Source organism: Mytilus trossulus, chromosome 9 (assembly GCF_036588685.1).
Source record: "Mytilus trossulus isolate FHL-02 chromosome 9, PNRI_Mtr1.1.1.hap1, whole genome shotgun sequence".
In the NCBI taxonomy this organism is placed as follows: Eukaryota; Metazoa; Mollusca; class Bivalvia; order Mytilida; family Mytilidae; genus Mytilus; species Mytilus trossulus.
In genome coordinates this window covers 43,462,729-43,480,374 of record NC_086381.1, presented here as the reverse complement: position 1 = coordinate 43,480,374, position 17,646 = coordinate 43,462,729, and the positions used below count along the sequence as shown (strand labels likewise).

The 17,646-nt window shown below is 30.6% G+C and overlaps 1 protein-coding gene across 2 annotated transcripts in view; it reads right to left on the bottom strand.

The window, feature by feature from the left end:
* Positions 1–16,897, bottom strand: part of LOC134683912 (peroxidase-like protein) — a 56,356-nt gene extending 39,459 nt beyond the window's left edge. The window contains exon 1 of one of the 2 annotated variants that reach the window (XM_063543218.1): positions 16,722–16,897. In XM_063543218.1, coding sequence (XP_063399288.1) covers positions 16,722–16,723 — 2 coding nt within the window. In that variant the 5' untranslated portion in view covers positions 16,724–16,897. The remainder of the gene's footprint in view (positions 1–16,721) is intronic. The other variant, XM_063543219.1, reaches the window with a different exon arrangement.
* Between the last annotated feature and the right edge of the window lie 749 nt (positions 16,898–17,646).

Here is a 17,646-nt window from a genome sequence, read left to right as displayed (position 1 = left end):
TTTTCATGCCAGTACCGAAGTACTGGCTACTGGGCTGGTGATACCCTCGGGGACTTATAGTCCACCAGCAGAGGCATCGACCCAGTGGTAGTAATAAAATTAACGGTACCAATTTTTTTGCACCAGATGCGCGACCTGGCTATTATCACATGGTATCTTGTGACTATATAAAGCGTAAATGTTTACGTTATTGTTAACTCTACCTTTAACACTACTAATGTCATCTAAAAAGGTTAAAGTTGACAACAAAATTCAACCAATTGTATACCATTCTATATAAATGAATGTTTATCCATCTAACTAATAAAATTGTACTAAACATGTTTTAAATAACAAAAAAACTAATTATATATGTTCCAGACCGTATGATTATTTGGACCGCACGCGTATGGACTGGACCGTATGCGTACTTTTTAAAATACTCATACGGTCGGACCGTACGCGTACTGTACGACTAATATCAAGAAGTTGGTCAGGTTTATTAGATACAAATGCATATTACAGATCAACATAACTTTACTCTCAAATTAATATAAAAAAAAAGTCAAAATAAAAACTTTATATTCTAACTATTTAAAACAATCTCGCTAATCAACTATGTTAATCTCTTGTATTTAGCATGTCGATCAGTTTTATATTAATAGAAATATTATCACTGAAATTGAAGATATCTGAAGTAAACATAATCTGGGAGGGCAGTTGTTTTAGAATGTTTAGCAACTTTGCGAAAAATGCAAATGCAAAGGAACATGCATGAACTCCAAATATGTACATTTTTAAATGTATAAAATATTACGTTACTTGTTTTAGCAAGTGTCACTTATGGCGAGTGTACCAAAATAGGATTCAGATATACAATTAAACAAATCTTAAATTTCAATTGTTTGTTTGTTCAGTTTATCCGTCTAATTGTAATAATAACAAATTGTAAAACTTAAAATAAAGATTGTGATAAATTGTTTAAATATAACCCATATGATTCAATCACATGTATGGTTAGCTCGTACTGGAACATACGCGTATACTCATACAGTCCGACCGTACGCGTATGGTCAAACCGGACGAGTATACGTATACGGTCCGGATCGCACGCGTAATTTCCAAATACTCATATGGTCTGGAACATATACAAAACCCTAGGGTCATATCTAAATGTTTATCCATCTGTCTAATGACATTGTAAATAAAATTGAGATTGGAAATGGGGAATGTGTCAAAGCGATAACAACCCAGCCATAGAGCAGACAACACCCGAAAGCCTCCAATTGGTCTTCAATGTAGCGAGAAACTCCCGCACCCAGAGGCTACTATACATGTCTTTAATCACAAAAAACTAATTCTATACCAATGACCTATTTTCATCTTTGAAATATTATTAGTTACATAGTGTGCTAGTGACCTAATACGGTATATATGGGGTCAGTAAAGCTCGAATCCGTATACGTATACCTTAAAATATCTTATATACGTGTAAAATTCCTTTTAGTAAAGCTCGAGTCCCCATATGGAATTCACTGACCCCATATATACCGTATTAGGTAACTAGCACACTATGTAACGAATTTATCTTACCGACTATCTTAACGTGTGAAATTTAGACCTATCAAAATGAGCAAGTCCTCAATACTGTTAGCATTAAGAAACTACTTCCAATGATCCTACTAAAACAGATACCGACAATAACAACTTGTGAGGATTAAATGTGTTATATGAATTTATTTCACTCTTAATCATCAATTTCTTCTTCTGTTGAAACCTTTACGATTTTTTTCTCAGTACCGTTTTGTTTTTATAAAGGGACGTAACACCACTACTAACCGTGTATGAAATAAGCCCCGCCTCGCTACTACCTTTTATGGAATATAAAGGGAATTAACTCCTCTACTAACCGTGTATGAGATAAGCCCTGCCTCCCTACTACCTAATATCAAACATACACGGTCTCCATTAGGGCGCTTTTAACCAATCACATTCCTAGAAATGTATAGGAGGTAAGATAATTGTCCATCTTTGTAAACACATTGTACTATACATGGCTTTAATCACAAAGAACTAATTATATACCAAGGACCTATTGTCATCTTTGAAATGTTTATCCATCTGTTTAATGACATTGTACTATGCATGTCTTTAATCACAAAGACCTAATTCTATACCAGTGACCTATTGTCATCTTTAAAATGTTTGTCCATCTGTTTAATGACATTGTACTATGCATGTCTTTAATCACAAAGACCTAATTCTATACCAATGACCTATTGTCATCTTTAAAACGTTTGTCCATCTGTGTAATGACATTGTACTATACATGTCTTCAATCACAAAGAACTAATTCTATACCAAGGACCTATTGTCATCTTTGAAATGTTTGTCCCTCTGTGTAATGACATTGTACTATACATGTCTTAAATCTCAAAGAACTAGTTATATACCAAGGACCTATTGTCATCTTTGAAATGTTTGTCCCTCTGTGTAATGACATTCTACTATACATGTCTTTAATCACAAAGAGCTTAATCTATACCAATGACCTATTGTCATCTTTAAAATGTGTATCTATATGTTTAATGACATTGTACTATACATGTCTTTAATCTCAAAGAACTAATTCTATACCAAGGACATATTGCTATCTTTGAAATGTTTATCCATCTTTTTAATGACATTGTACTATACATGTCTTTAATCACAAAGAACTAATTCTAAACCAATGACCTATTGTCATCTTTAAAATGTTTTTCCATCTGTTTAATGACATTGTACTATAATTTTCTTTAATCATACAGAACGAATTCTATACCAAGGACCTATTGTCATCTCTGAAATGTTTACCCTTCTTATGACACTGTACTTTCCTTGTCTATTTTTTTTTTAGAAATAATGATACTATACATCATAAAAACGGGTTCTTTATGTTTGTTGTTTGAATCAATTTGTCCATTGTTTTCAGTATACAATAATAATGATTTACATATGAAGGCATGCGTCAAGGTTCTCAGAAATTACAACAGCTTGTTTATTAAGCGCTAGATATACGCATATATTTTTTTAAGATTAAGATGCATTGATAAAAATTGGTGGACATAATAAGCAATGATATAGAAATAAGGAAATAAAACAAACAAACACATCTTTTGAATGAATGAAACAATAGTTCATGTGATTTCATATTAGTTGTTATTAAAGTTTAAGGCTTTTGCCAGAAAGGTGTCAAAGTCACATAAAAGTTAATAAGTAAGATATTATAACCTAATCTATGTTTGTCATCAGGTACACATGTCAAGAAGACAACACCTATATGCAACATCATACACTGCTAATGATATCCAAGTAGTTTTTTGTGTACTTAAATATTATTTTCAAAAGATAATTTGCCTATCCTTTCTTGTTAAAAAAAGTCATGTTAAAACAAAAAAACAAATAAGTATCATTTAACAAAATGTTGATACAATAAACGGAGATGTGAATATATATAATGGACACAACAACCCGGTCTTTTGTGGACCGGGTACTGAAGAAAAAAAATGTTTTGCAATTAAAAAATAATGCTAAATGTTCCTAAATCGTTAAATGAACATTTTAGTAAAAAGGAATATTTTGTCAGCTGTAAGCTATTTGTTGTCCAGGGAATAGAATAAATATTGCTAGTCTGTTACTCTTAGTTTTGAAAGTCACAAATGATTAAATATGTTTTGCTATCTAGCCTGTTTTTGTCTAAAGTGCACCTTTTACTATATGTTGTGAGCAAAAACATTGGTACAATAATGCATGATGGTTATATATCCATTTGTACAATAATGCATGATGGTTATATATCAATTGGTACAATAATACATGATGGTTATATATCCATTGGTACAATAATGCATGATGGTTATATATCAATTGGTACAATAATACATGATGGTTATATATCCATGCATAGATTACCTTAGCCGTATTTGGCACAACTTTTTGGAATTTTGGATCCTCAATGCTCTTCAACCTTGTACTTGTTTGGGTTTATAAATATTTTTGATTTGAGCGTCACTGATGAGTCTTATGTAGACTTAACGCGCGTCTGGCGTACTAAATTATAATCCTGGTACTTTTGATAACTATTGGTACAATAATGCATGATGGTTATATATCCATTGGTACAATAATGCATGATGGTTATATATCACAGTCAACTCTGATTATACTCCTGCTAATTGAAACGACGGAATGTATAGCATGAATTTTCTCTTTGTTTGTCCGTCCACACTTCCCATACACAAGAACTTTTACGTCATCTTTACTAGTATCTAATTAAAGTTAAGGATCGTTGTATCAATAAAGATGTATACTTCTTGACATCGTAACTTAACAATATCTTACATACATGTATTACTGTTGGGAATCTTTTATCCGAGAAATTTGGAATGAGGGTTAACGCATAAAACCAGAAATTTCAAGCATTTTTGCAAATAAAAAGCGGGTAGGTGTATTAAATTGTGAAATGTACAATATGTTAAGTACACATATTTGAACCTGCTTGTAACGGAATGTGAGGTTTTTCTTGAGTTTTAATGGACAAAATCCTACTCCGTATATCAATAAGTTACTAAACTGAGAAACAGTTATTATAAAAAGTAAAATTGCGAAAATACTGAACTCCGAGTAAAATTAAAAACGGAAAGCATGTCTTTATAAGTTATACAAATGAGATATGAAACCTTAACTTTACTTTCATTAACAAGATTTTACTCCTTGAATAAAAATGAATAAATAAAGGCAGCATATTTTAACCCTTAAGGTGGTATGGGAGTCTAAAATAAAAATGATAAAATTTGTTCATAATTTGCCAAAACTTATTATCTATTGACATATGAAAAATATAATAAAAATGGTAGGTCACCGTGCATTTTCTCAAGCTACAGGACGTGACAAAATGACAAATTTTGTATGGATTATACAGGAAAAAACACCATTTTGTGATTAGAAACTAAACAAAATGATAGAATTGTTAAATACTTAAGGAAAAGATAGCTTTCAGACAATGCTTTGAGAATATCAAAAGAAAAGATAGAGTCACCGTACGTTTTTTTCCGGCTAAAATACAAAATAGGAAAATTTCATGTAGAATCCTTCAGAAAATGCACTGTTTTAGAGTTACCTCCCCTTAAAATGCCTTCTTTTTGTTTTTAAAACAACTAAAACTAATAAACATTTGCAAAAGTATTAATTTTGTATGTTATATTCTTATAAATTGGTTCTTTTAAATGAAAATCAAATTAAATATCTGCATTCCTGCATCCCATTTTGCTAACTTGATAGAAAATATGGACATTTGGTTCTCTGTTTTTTTACAATCCAAGATGGAGTAAGACATCCATACCACCTTAACACTATAAGTGCATATATAAATAAAGACTGTTCAATAGTAATAAATCGATCAAGCGAACACAAATCAGGGAAACACATCGACTATAAGGGGAAAACAACAGAAAACAACATAACAACAGAAACACGCGAACATCAAGTAGGAAGCATCTCACTTTAATATTGTAAGGAACAGCAATGACTTCAAAGCATTCTAAATTGTTACATTCATAACTTTATAGAATAGAAGTTATCTTATAATATCTTTTCCGAACGAAAGAAGCATTTTTGAACATTGTTTTCCTAACGGAATAAAGTGTAAAGCCTGTATTCCAATAGGAACATGTGTTTTCCAATAGGAATAAATCATTTCCTATAGAAACATATGCATTTGTTGTGTTCAAATATCAAGGGTTCACTTTTTATTAGGGTATTTTTTCTTCAGAAAGACATCTATTAACTTATTATGTATTACTATGAACGCAGTCAATCATGTATAGCCACGTGATAAATAGCATATGTAACAGTCACGTGACAATAGCTTCAATCGTTAAATAATTTTATATTCAATCTTAAAAATACTAGTGGGCAAATAACATTAACAGTACAAATTTTAATGCACCAGATGGTCGTTTTGATAATAAAAGTTTACTCGCCGAGGCCAAATTATTTAATACTTTACCAAAAGAGGGGCGAAAGATACCAGAGGAACAGTCAAACTCATAAATCGAACATTAACTGACAATGAAAAAGACGAACAGACAAATAAAATTACACAAGAAACACAAGAAACAACATCTTTAATACTTTACAATGAAAATATTAAAATCCTTATAAAACCTTAACGTTCCAATAGTGCACACAAACCTAGACAATGAAACAGATCTATACATTGGGGAGATTTGTTCATCAATTCGAAATGATTTCTATATTTTATGACAGCGAATTCTAATAGACAACTATCTTTAATTGCACACCAAAACCTATAAAACGAAATCAAACAATTGTCATACTCCTGATTTTTATAGACATTTTCTTATAATTTAATTTTGGATGTAACGCGTCTTCTGATTGCCTGACGTTATTTTGTAATCGGCCCATAGACATAATTTACTCATGAGACCGTGACGTCATCAACATTATTTTCATAGTTTTCTACGGTTTAAAATGGAATTTAGAATTATAAGAAATGACTGTAATATTATTTCTGCCTATTCGAAATAACATAAAAAATGTGGTGCACACTTAAATAACCCGCTACGCGCGTTATTCAGTGTGCATCAAATTTTTTATGTTATTTCTTCATAGACAGAAAAAATATTACAGGCATTCCTTAAATGTAGAAAATTATGGATGAAACCTGTTTTATATTTAGCTAAACCTCTCACTTTTACAGCTGCACAAAATTCCATTATATTGACAAAAATGTGTGAACAAAAACAAACAGACATAATTGATAACGTCTTCTTTTTTTATAATTGGTGAACATTTCAAACATCAGTCAATATTTTTTTCACAACCTTAATCACTATAAAAAAAAAAATTATGTGTCAACAGAGAAACACAAAAAAATGAATATGGACAAAGCATATAACAAAACTAAAAGTCAAGATAACAGAAATTCACCATGGCACATATTTAACACGAGATGATTGTTCAAAGAAGTACTTAACTTTGTACTGGTAACGTATAATAGATAACTAAAATACAGGTAAGAATCATTAATTAAATGTATATATAATAATAAATCAAAGAATTTCTGCGGTTACTGCCAACAATTTTCAAATACTAACAATGCGGTATCACGCAAAAATAATTTACAATATGAATGAGTATACAAAATGAACTATAGTTTGTTCATTCCCCTTTCATCTTACAACCTAACATGTTTTAAAAAAAAGCATGGACAATAAATATAAGAAGATGTGATATGAGTGCCAAGGAGAGAACTCTCCATTCAAGTCACAATTTGTAAAAGTAAACCATTATAGGTCAAAGAAAAAAAATTGTAAAAGTAAACCATTATAGGTCAAAAAACAAAATTTGTAAAAGTAAACCATCGCAAACCAAATAACACAATTTGTCAAAGTAAACCATTAAAGACCAAAGAGCACAATTTTTCAAAGTAAACCATTACAGGTGAAGGAACGGCCTTCAACACAGAACCTTGGCTCCCTTGACTTGATACTCAAAAGTATTAAGCAATGGCAACATATAAAAAAAAACTGAACAAAAACTTATTTTCAATAGAGATATGTCTTAGTTACATCTGATGGATGCTGTATTATATAAAATTATAACGCTTTATAATTTTCAAATTCAAGGAACGAAATAATAGTCCTCCTTATGGATATAGCGGTTTAAATTGAAAATATGATGTTTTCAACATCCCACAGACCAAAGTTGCAAATTATGTTATCTCACTTTGATTCTTTAAATTTTACTGGATTAGTTGTAATATTTGGAGAGAAAAACTGTTTCGAATATATTGGAAAAACACTCATAAAAAATAAAAGGCCTTTTTTTTTAAATTGACATGAATTCTTTATAACTGTTGTTACAAATTGTAATTTAAAGTCTGTATTTTCCAAATAGTTAGCAGACTTACATTTACATATTCTTGACAATAATTAGGAGTCGTAAATCCTCTATTATATGGTTTGTAATCACATTGGGGCGGTTATTTTTTTTTTATCATAATAACTTATATGATGTCAAACTTAATGACGTAGACATAGAATATAAAATTGGATTTGAGAACATCCACAGATTTAACATAAGTTTGATTTGAACTTGTATTAATACCTGTTGTGTCTAGAATGCAGGCAACGGGTAACTGATAAATTAGTTCTTAAATATTTAGAATAACAGGTTCGGACGAACAAGCTGTTCAAGATTATTTTGTATCCTGTAATTAAAGGTCTTTTCGTGAATATCTGCAAATTCAGAAAATTGTCATGTAGCTCTAAACATAAACATTTGAACAATGATGTTATTTTACAAAATGGTGAAGTCGATATAAAGACCCCACCATTTTTGTATTGTTAAAGAGTGAATGCTGACATACAGATGTCTTTCTTTTATTTATGCTTGGTTGTCATATAGATGTCTATAATTTATCTCATTCATTTATATATGAGAAACGTATTTAGAAAAATACCGAAATTCAAGTTCAATTCAAAAAGGCAGAAGTTCTTTGACATGAACAAATCAGACACTAGACTATATCAACAAATGAAACGAACGGAAAACAACAGATACAAAATGTATATTCCTGACTCGGTACAGACATTTTAGGAAGAAAATTGTTGATTTAAGGAGGTAGACCTTGGTAAAGGGAAATAACTCTTAAAATCATCAGTACGTTTGTGTCAACCATTTTCAGTAATATATTCTAAGCTGTTATGTTACATAGATTATTTTCAATCTGTATTAGGTAAATGCTTAAAATACGTTGATGAAGCTTGATTTTTACAAACACATTACTGATGTAAAGAGTTATCTAATGGTCGGGTTGTTGTCTCTTTGACACATTCCCCATTTCCATTCTCAATTTTATCTTCCTGAACCAAGGTCTACCACCTTAAACTGAAAGATGAAAGCTATGTTAACCGTGTGTGACAGTTGTTTGTAGTTCCGTTAAATTTACAAAATTGGGTGAACAGACATAAATAGTACATGTGACAATAATTGGCATTCAGCAGCTAAATCTGTTCAAACAGACATCACAGACATACCAAAATAATTGACTAAAAATGAAATCAAACATACAATTAATCTGACAAAGGCACCAATAAAAAAAGAGTTTTATTTGATAGTAAAATATATATTTTCATAGTACTTATGCCAACAATTAGGATCCAGCATCCAAAACTATAAAAAAAAAAAGTATTGAAAAAAAGTGACACAACATTCTTTCTTTGCTCATTAATAGTCATGTAACGTATTATTGCTTACATATAACTTTTTTTAGATGATGACAATGTCATTAAATCGTGATACCTTATACAAACGACTTTGATAGCATACCCATTAAACTATTTGTGTACACAAAGAAGACATTGGTTGTTCATTATGCGATTCAAACATATATTTGGATGTTACTTTTTAATAGTTTCTCTGAAAATTGTTAACAGCAGTTTTTAAACTTATTAAGTCCAAGATCTTAATTTTACCGATTGTGTCCTACTATCGATTTGGACATGTTCATGGAGTTCGTATGACGAGAAATGTATGTATGAAGGAATTCCCTGTTGACGCACCCGTCTCGCTCCGTTGAGAGTTCATGCAATTCCCTATAGGTTTTTGTTTACTGGTTTTATTTGTCTCCTTCAGATTGATTTACAAAATTCGATTATTAGTTAACTTCATTCGTCGTAGTTTATAAAAATTGACCCAATTACGTATCATATACCGCTGTCATTAACCATATTCAGGGGAAAATAGAAAGAAACAGTTGTTAAAAATACTGGTTTTGGAAAAAAAAGCTGAAACAATTATAAGAATACAGTGTGATGGATGTATGCAAAACAAAGGCAAATTGTTGAAGTGCAAAAGGCACACGTTTGTAGATGATATGATTATTCGTCTAGGATATAAATATACTTAACTGTTGCAGAAACAGTTAAGTATGCGTATGCCATATATTCGAAAAGTATTTATGTAGACTCAAACTGTTCTCGAATAGCTGGATTTACCCCCACCCCTCTGGATTTGCTTTAAACGGATAAAAGGTCACCAGATACTTTTCCTGCTTAAAAAAATGATAACCTGTCAAAGACTTTTTTTCAAAACTCAATATTTGGCAAAATGGATATTCTCTAATTAGTTATCAAAGGTACCAGGCTTATAATTTAAAACGCCAGACGCGCGTTCTCTCTACATATGTCAATAGATAAATACATGAATTCATGCCACAACAGACTACACAAACCACCAAAACACTACTCCTCTGAACAAAACGAATAGGTTAACTACTTTACAACATGATTAAGTTAAGTCATTGATTGTATAACCTCCTTTCTCTACAATCTTGTTGGATTAGTTAACAATGAAAATTTGATTTTAGCACAGTGTGCTTATTCAATAAGTGAAATCAAATATAGATAAACAAACTATATTTTATACAAAATGTAAATGGTATTAAAATAAATACAACAGATACTATATAAAAACGTTTTAGAAAAAAACATTTAGCTACCAGCTTCAATAGAGTGCACTTCATAATGATAAATATGAAATAAAGAGACCATCATAGAATAAAGAATAATAGCTAAACTGGTTCGAGGTCAGGTGTCTTTCAGGTATCTTATAGATGGATCATACAGATTCATATTAACAACAGTCTTGATATATCATCATTATTTCTATTTAACTTTATATATTTAAAATAGAAAAAAAAACATGTTTGATATTTTCTTCGATATGTGACTTTAATCAAGTTACACATATTACAGATTTTTCATGATTTTGCTTAGATCTGCGGTATGATAATAAAGAAAAGTAAAGTAATACATTTTTGTTCTTTTATTTTCAGAAATATTGTTGCATAAACTCTTACAAAATAGCTGTAAATGTGTACATGAAATGTGCGAAATCATGAAACAATTCTTTTAAACTAAAAAATCTCAACACCAATTCCTATACTTCTTAAAAAAACTGACAAGGTTTTGCTACATACATTCCCTTTTGATTGATATGAAATTCATTAGGTCACCGACTTGGTATGTTGATGTATTAACCAATCTGTTACCATTTTGGTAGTGAAAAACGCCATAAATAGTCTTTTATGGCTTTGATTAAAACGATCACAAAAAGTTTACTTTGAGTTTTGTTGATTTTTTCATCAATGACACCCTTTGAATGATAAATACGGGATCACTGACCCTTTAATCATTTAAACGGATATATTCATTTAAAAGGATATATATCTTGTAAAACACACATTTTCAAGATAATTCTTATTATATTTTAATTTTGGCATATTTTCAGTACATTCTGTTCAATTGTTGAAACGTTTTGAGGATTTTTATTATTCAAACAGTTAAATGAAATTTCCTTTCAATTTCAGTTCAATGTGACTATATTGGTACCTAATTTATCCTTCACATTATCCATTTAATGTTCTTTGATCTTAAACATGTTAAAATATATGAGAAATATATTACAATGTTTCTCGTGGTATATTGATTAATTATATGACTGTATTTTTCTATGACTTCAATAAATTGTCTTCATGATACACATATGGACGCATCAATGGCTATAATGGTCTTTATTATACATTTTCTAATTATATGTTTTGCTTAAGGTGACATAATAATTGATTAACATCAAAGGAAATAAAGAAGTATTTTGTCGTGTTGTCAGATCAGTCAGATATATAATATAATGGTTAACTTATCCCCTCAATCACTACATGTTTTCTAAATTGGACAATTCTTGAAAAGTGGGATAAAGGTGTGAAATATCAATAATTTCGTTTTGTATTCTAATATAGTTTTTTTTATTATTATTTCTAACTTTTTAATGGTTATGGCAGATTTTAAAAAATGAAATAAAAGTTACATTGTGTGCATCATACAACATGTTCATTAGAAAAGAAAAAAAACAACACAAAACTCCTCAATGATTTTTTGGTTTGATAAACAAAATATTCGACCACAATCCTAAAACAAAAAGAAGACTTTCACATATAAATCTTAAAAATGTCCCAAGACCTACACACTAAACTCATAAGACCTACACATAGAAACGATAAATGTGCTGCAAGAATTACGCATAGAAACGATAAATGTGCCTGAAGACCTACACATAGAAACGATAAATGTACCTCAAGACCTACACATAGAAACGATAAATGTGCTGCAAGACCTACATATAGAAACGATGAATGTGTCTAAAGACCTACACATAGAAACGATAAATGTGCTGCAAGACCTACAAATAGCAACGATAAATGTGCCTCAAGACCTTCTGGTAGAAATTCCTAACATCAGGCTACACGACTTTCATAAAGAAATTATATCATCATATGCTAAATGACCTAATGATTGAAATTCTTAAAAATGCCAAAAGACCGTAAATTTACGAAAGAAAAAGACTTACACATGGCACTTATAAATATCCCACAAATACCTACACATATAAATCATAAATAAGCCACAAAATCTATCGATAGAATCATAGGAATCTCAAATATGCCAAAAGAGCTATCCACAGACATTCTTAAAATGCATCAAGGCCTACAATCACAACTATGCCACAAGACCTATATATAGAAGTCATAAATATGCCACAAGACTTACACACAGAAATCATTATAAATGCCACAAGACCATCTGATAGAAACCTTAATGTCAGGCCACAAGATATGCTACAAGACTTACTGATTGAAATTCTGGAAAATGCAACCAGACCCCGTCATATGCCAATTCAAAAGACCTACCCATAGAAATTAGATATATGTATGTATATATATGAATGTGTGATATAAAAAAGAGCATACTCAAAATATCTGGAGCATGCCTTTCTTCCTGCAGGTTTTAAAGATGTTTAAAATATATTTTTGAGAGTACATATAAAACAACACAGAAATCTAAATATGCCATAATATATATCGAAAGAAATCGAAATGATGCCCGAAGACGTACACACAGACATTTTATACGCCTTAAAACCTACACAGTAAAATCATAATATACCACAAGACCTACACATGAAAATCATAATTTACCACAAGACCTACACATGGAAATCATAATATACCACAAGACCTACACATTGAAATCATAATATAATACAAGACCTACACATGGAAATCATAATATACCATTAGACCTTCACATGGAAATCATAATATACCACAAGACCTACACATGGAAATCATAATATACCACAAGACCTACACATGGAAATCATAATATAATACAAGACCTACACATGGAAATCATAATATACCACATGAACTACACATGGAAATCATAATATACCACATGAACTACACATGGAAATCATAAAATACCACAAGACCTACACCTGGAAATCATACTATACCACAAGACCTACATATGGAAATCATAATATACCACATGACCTACACATGGAAATCATAATATATCACATGACCTACACATGGAAATCATTATATACCACAAGACCTACACATGGAAATCAAAATATACAACAAGACCTTCACATGGAAATCATAATATACCACAAGACCTACATATGGAAATCATAATATACCACATGACCTACACATGGAAATCATAATATACCACAAGACCTACATATGGAAATCATAATATACCACAAGACCTACATATAGAAATCATAATATGCCATAAGACCTACACATGGAAATCATACATATTCCAAGAGACCTCTACATAGAAATCATCGCATATCATATGCTACATGACATACTGATAGATATCATAAATATGCCACAAGACCTAAACCTTTTATTTCTAAATATGCCACAAATTCTACATATAGAAATCATAAATATGATAGAATGCAAGACTTACACATAAAAATACTAATTATACCACAATCCCTTCACACAAATGACATTGATTACACAACACTTACAAATAAAAATCACCAATATGCCACAAGACGTACACGCAGAATCCCTAAATATGACACAAAACCTACACATAAAATTCTGGGATATGCGAAATAACCTTCACATTTAATTTCCAAAAAGATAACAGGACCTGCACAATGATGTTCTAAATATGCCATGAGACCTATACATAGAAGTCTAGAAGTCAAAAATGTGCTACCAGACATACACATGGAGTTCCTAAATATACTTTGTTACAAACACATAGCATTCTTATAAGCTTTAGTACCTATGCATAGATTTCTGTAATAGAATAAAGGTTATATACTTCAGGAAATTATATAGGTAGGAGAAAGTCAGTTGTCCCCCCTGTGTAAACATATGTTTACGAGGGAGAAGATAAAATAAATAATGGTCAAAGAAACATTATCACCTGACAAAAAAAGGAAGATGACAAAAATGCCCAGACAACTAAAACTAAATAAGGAACATGATCTCCTCTGAACAAAAATAAATACTAAGGTTGTGAGTTCATTGGCCATTTGTGTAATTCTATTTCCCTCATAGATGACAGAATGAATGGGAATAAAACAAAAATTGTCGTAAAATATGACGGTAATAAATAGTAGACTCCTAATAACTAAAAATATGAACAAGTCTAAACTTCCAACATGATTAATTCTCCCGTATTCTAGGACGGTACTCTATCATGTATGACTTCAGTCTAGAATTCGCGCGAAACAAACTATGTAATAATTGTTTTAAAATCATACAATCATGTTAAAATTATACAAATAATATTCATCTTTTTTCTTCAATTTTTGAGCTACTTACTTAATGTTTTTTTTATGTATTTTGAACTCATTAATATAACACATATTATATATTGAATTTGTAATTTTGTACGGAGTCTTATTTTACAGAAATTCACCGATTTTCGAATTTCTTGCCAAAAAAAAAGTAAAATAATAAAAGTATTTAATCAAATGGTGAAATCAAAAGCTCAAATACACCAAACGAATTGACAACAACTGTCATATTCCTGACTTGCTACAGACAAATCAGTGTACCTTTTTAAAATGCCTCTAAGTTTAACATATTTGATATTCGATTCAATTGAGACGTATCCAAAAGATAACTGAATTCAATTCTCAAATTAATTTAGTAATAACGAATAATTTAGTGAAAGAAATCGAAAAATTGCCAAAGAACAGGTGCGTGTAGTTTCGTTTCTCTTTGTTTCTTCTATCCATGTTTTCGTAAAATGATAAAGAAGGAGTCATAGCAAAATCTAAATCACATAAATACTGAACACCCGAGGAAAATTCAAAAAGGGAATTCCATAATCAAATGGCAAAACCTAAAGCTCAAACTCATCAAACAAATAGATAACACCTGTCATATTACTGACTTGGTACAGGCACTTTTTTATATAGGAAATGGCGGATTAAATCTGGTTTCATAGCTAGCTAAACCGCTGACTTGTATGACCATTTGTTCCATTCTATTGACAAAGATAAACTCTTCATAGTACCAAGATTGAAATTTTGTATTTACGACAGACGCGCGTTTTGTCTACAAAAGACTCATCCAATGACGCTCGAATTCAAAACAGTTCAAAAGCCCAAATCAAGTACGAAGCTGGAGAGTATTGAGGACCAAAAATATCGAAAGCTCCGCTAAATACGGCTACGGGTAAACTATTCCTGATGTAGAAGAGCGTTAGTATTTCAAAAAAAAGAATTTTGTCAACAGTTTATCTATAAGTATGACCATATCAATGATATATTTGTCAACACAGAAGTGTTGACTACTCGGCTAGTGATACCCTCGGAGAATAAAAACTTCACAAGCAGTTCAAAAGGACATATGCATCTTCTCAGCGTTTAAGTACAATTGAAACTTTCAAATATTTTAAACTTGATTATCACCCCAATACTAATTAGTTGTCGAAATCTACATCTAGTGATGTAAAATCTTCATCGTTAGTTTTGTCTCTCAAATTTGGTTGTCCTAATATATTACATATAAAATTAATGAGCAATGTGCGTGATTTCCTACGAAATCAAGTATTTACAGTATAAACTTAAACATCGTATTGGTTACAATTGCTGTGCCCAAGTTTTCAGTTTTAATGTGGGAATGTATTTGGTTTTTGCAACATCTGTTGTACTTTATTTTGACTTCTGACATATTTTTCAAATAACAAATTCAGTATCTATCTAACAAAAAATTAATGCTGAATATGCACCAAATATTTATATTCAATATGAATATTCACATTTTGTCTATTAAAAGATCAATATGTTCAAAAACGTTCTCCATAGCTTCCTATCGGTTTTACTAGCGTGGGCAACATTTATAACTTTTCAATATTTAAATATATATACCAGTCTACACAACATTTATCCCTTTTCAGACGAGAAAGAGGACATCGCACGTGCTGAAAACGATTATTGAAGCTGCTTGATTATTCAATTAACCTTTGATGGGGACGTTCATGAGGCTAACGTGTGGAAAGTGTCTGATGAATTAACACGCACAGCATTTAAAAGACCTCCAAACGCCCAAAACAGTCTACAGTCAACATTTCATGGGAGAATTGATAATTAAGTGTTTAGAAAAACAAGTTTTACAATTTAAAAAGAAATCTGATTATTTAACCAAAAACAACAAGAATAGTAACGCCTGTTCAATCATTATGTTCTATTTAACATATTGTGTTTTGTTAAAATTTTGTTTACAATTTCATTATGATGACTTGAATTATTTCTATTTTGTAAATATAAAAAAAACTTTATCTTACATATATAAGTTGACTAACCTGGCACCCTTGTCTAAGTCCTACTTCTCACAAGGCACCAATGGTCAGCGGACCGTGAGATGAACACGCCAAAGACCGTATCACGTACTTATAAATTCACTGATTTTCACATCAATCTCACTTTTTCTCTATATTTTTCAAAGTTAAAATTAACAAGACTCTCTCATGCGAATAAACATTTATTTGTAACATTTCTCATTCAGAAATCGTATGTTTATTGTGAAGAATAGCAATTTTCTAATATATTGCGTAATGTTATAGTTTCCAGGATCTTTGACCTTTCAGCATAATTTATACATTTGATCACTATTTATTCAGAATAATAATAACATATTGGTGATAAATGTCACAATTTCTTATTTGGTTTACATATCTTTTTTATGATTGTTGTTTTTGTCCAAAATGTAATATTGCAACATTGTACTGATTAATCTGATATTATAATCATTTCAACGTTTCAGACTAAAAGTTCAATATTCAAAAGTGTTAATAAATCGGGTATTATGGTGGTATGGGAGTCTATAATAAAAATTTGTAAGGGTTCCGCGGAACCCAGTGTCTCGCCTACTTTTGCTGTAAATTGCAGGATCAACAAAAATGAGGGAAAAAATCAATAAATATATTCGCTTGATACCATGTTTGGGTTGTAGGAAGCTTCTGTCCAAGTTTGGAAAAAATCCTGGATAGTTTATGAATCTAATAAATGTTTTAAAAACTTTAACTGCAGACTGGATGTAATGTTAACTGGAAGAAAAACTAAGTCCATTTATAAGTAAAATACAGATACACATTCAAGTAAAAAATATTAACAAAATTTCCTTCTAGATACTAGCTTTTGATCATAAACAAGCTTCTGTCTTAGTTTGGTACAAATAAAAAATAGTATAAGAAAGTTATCAAAATTTAA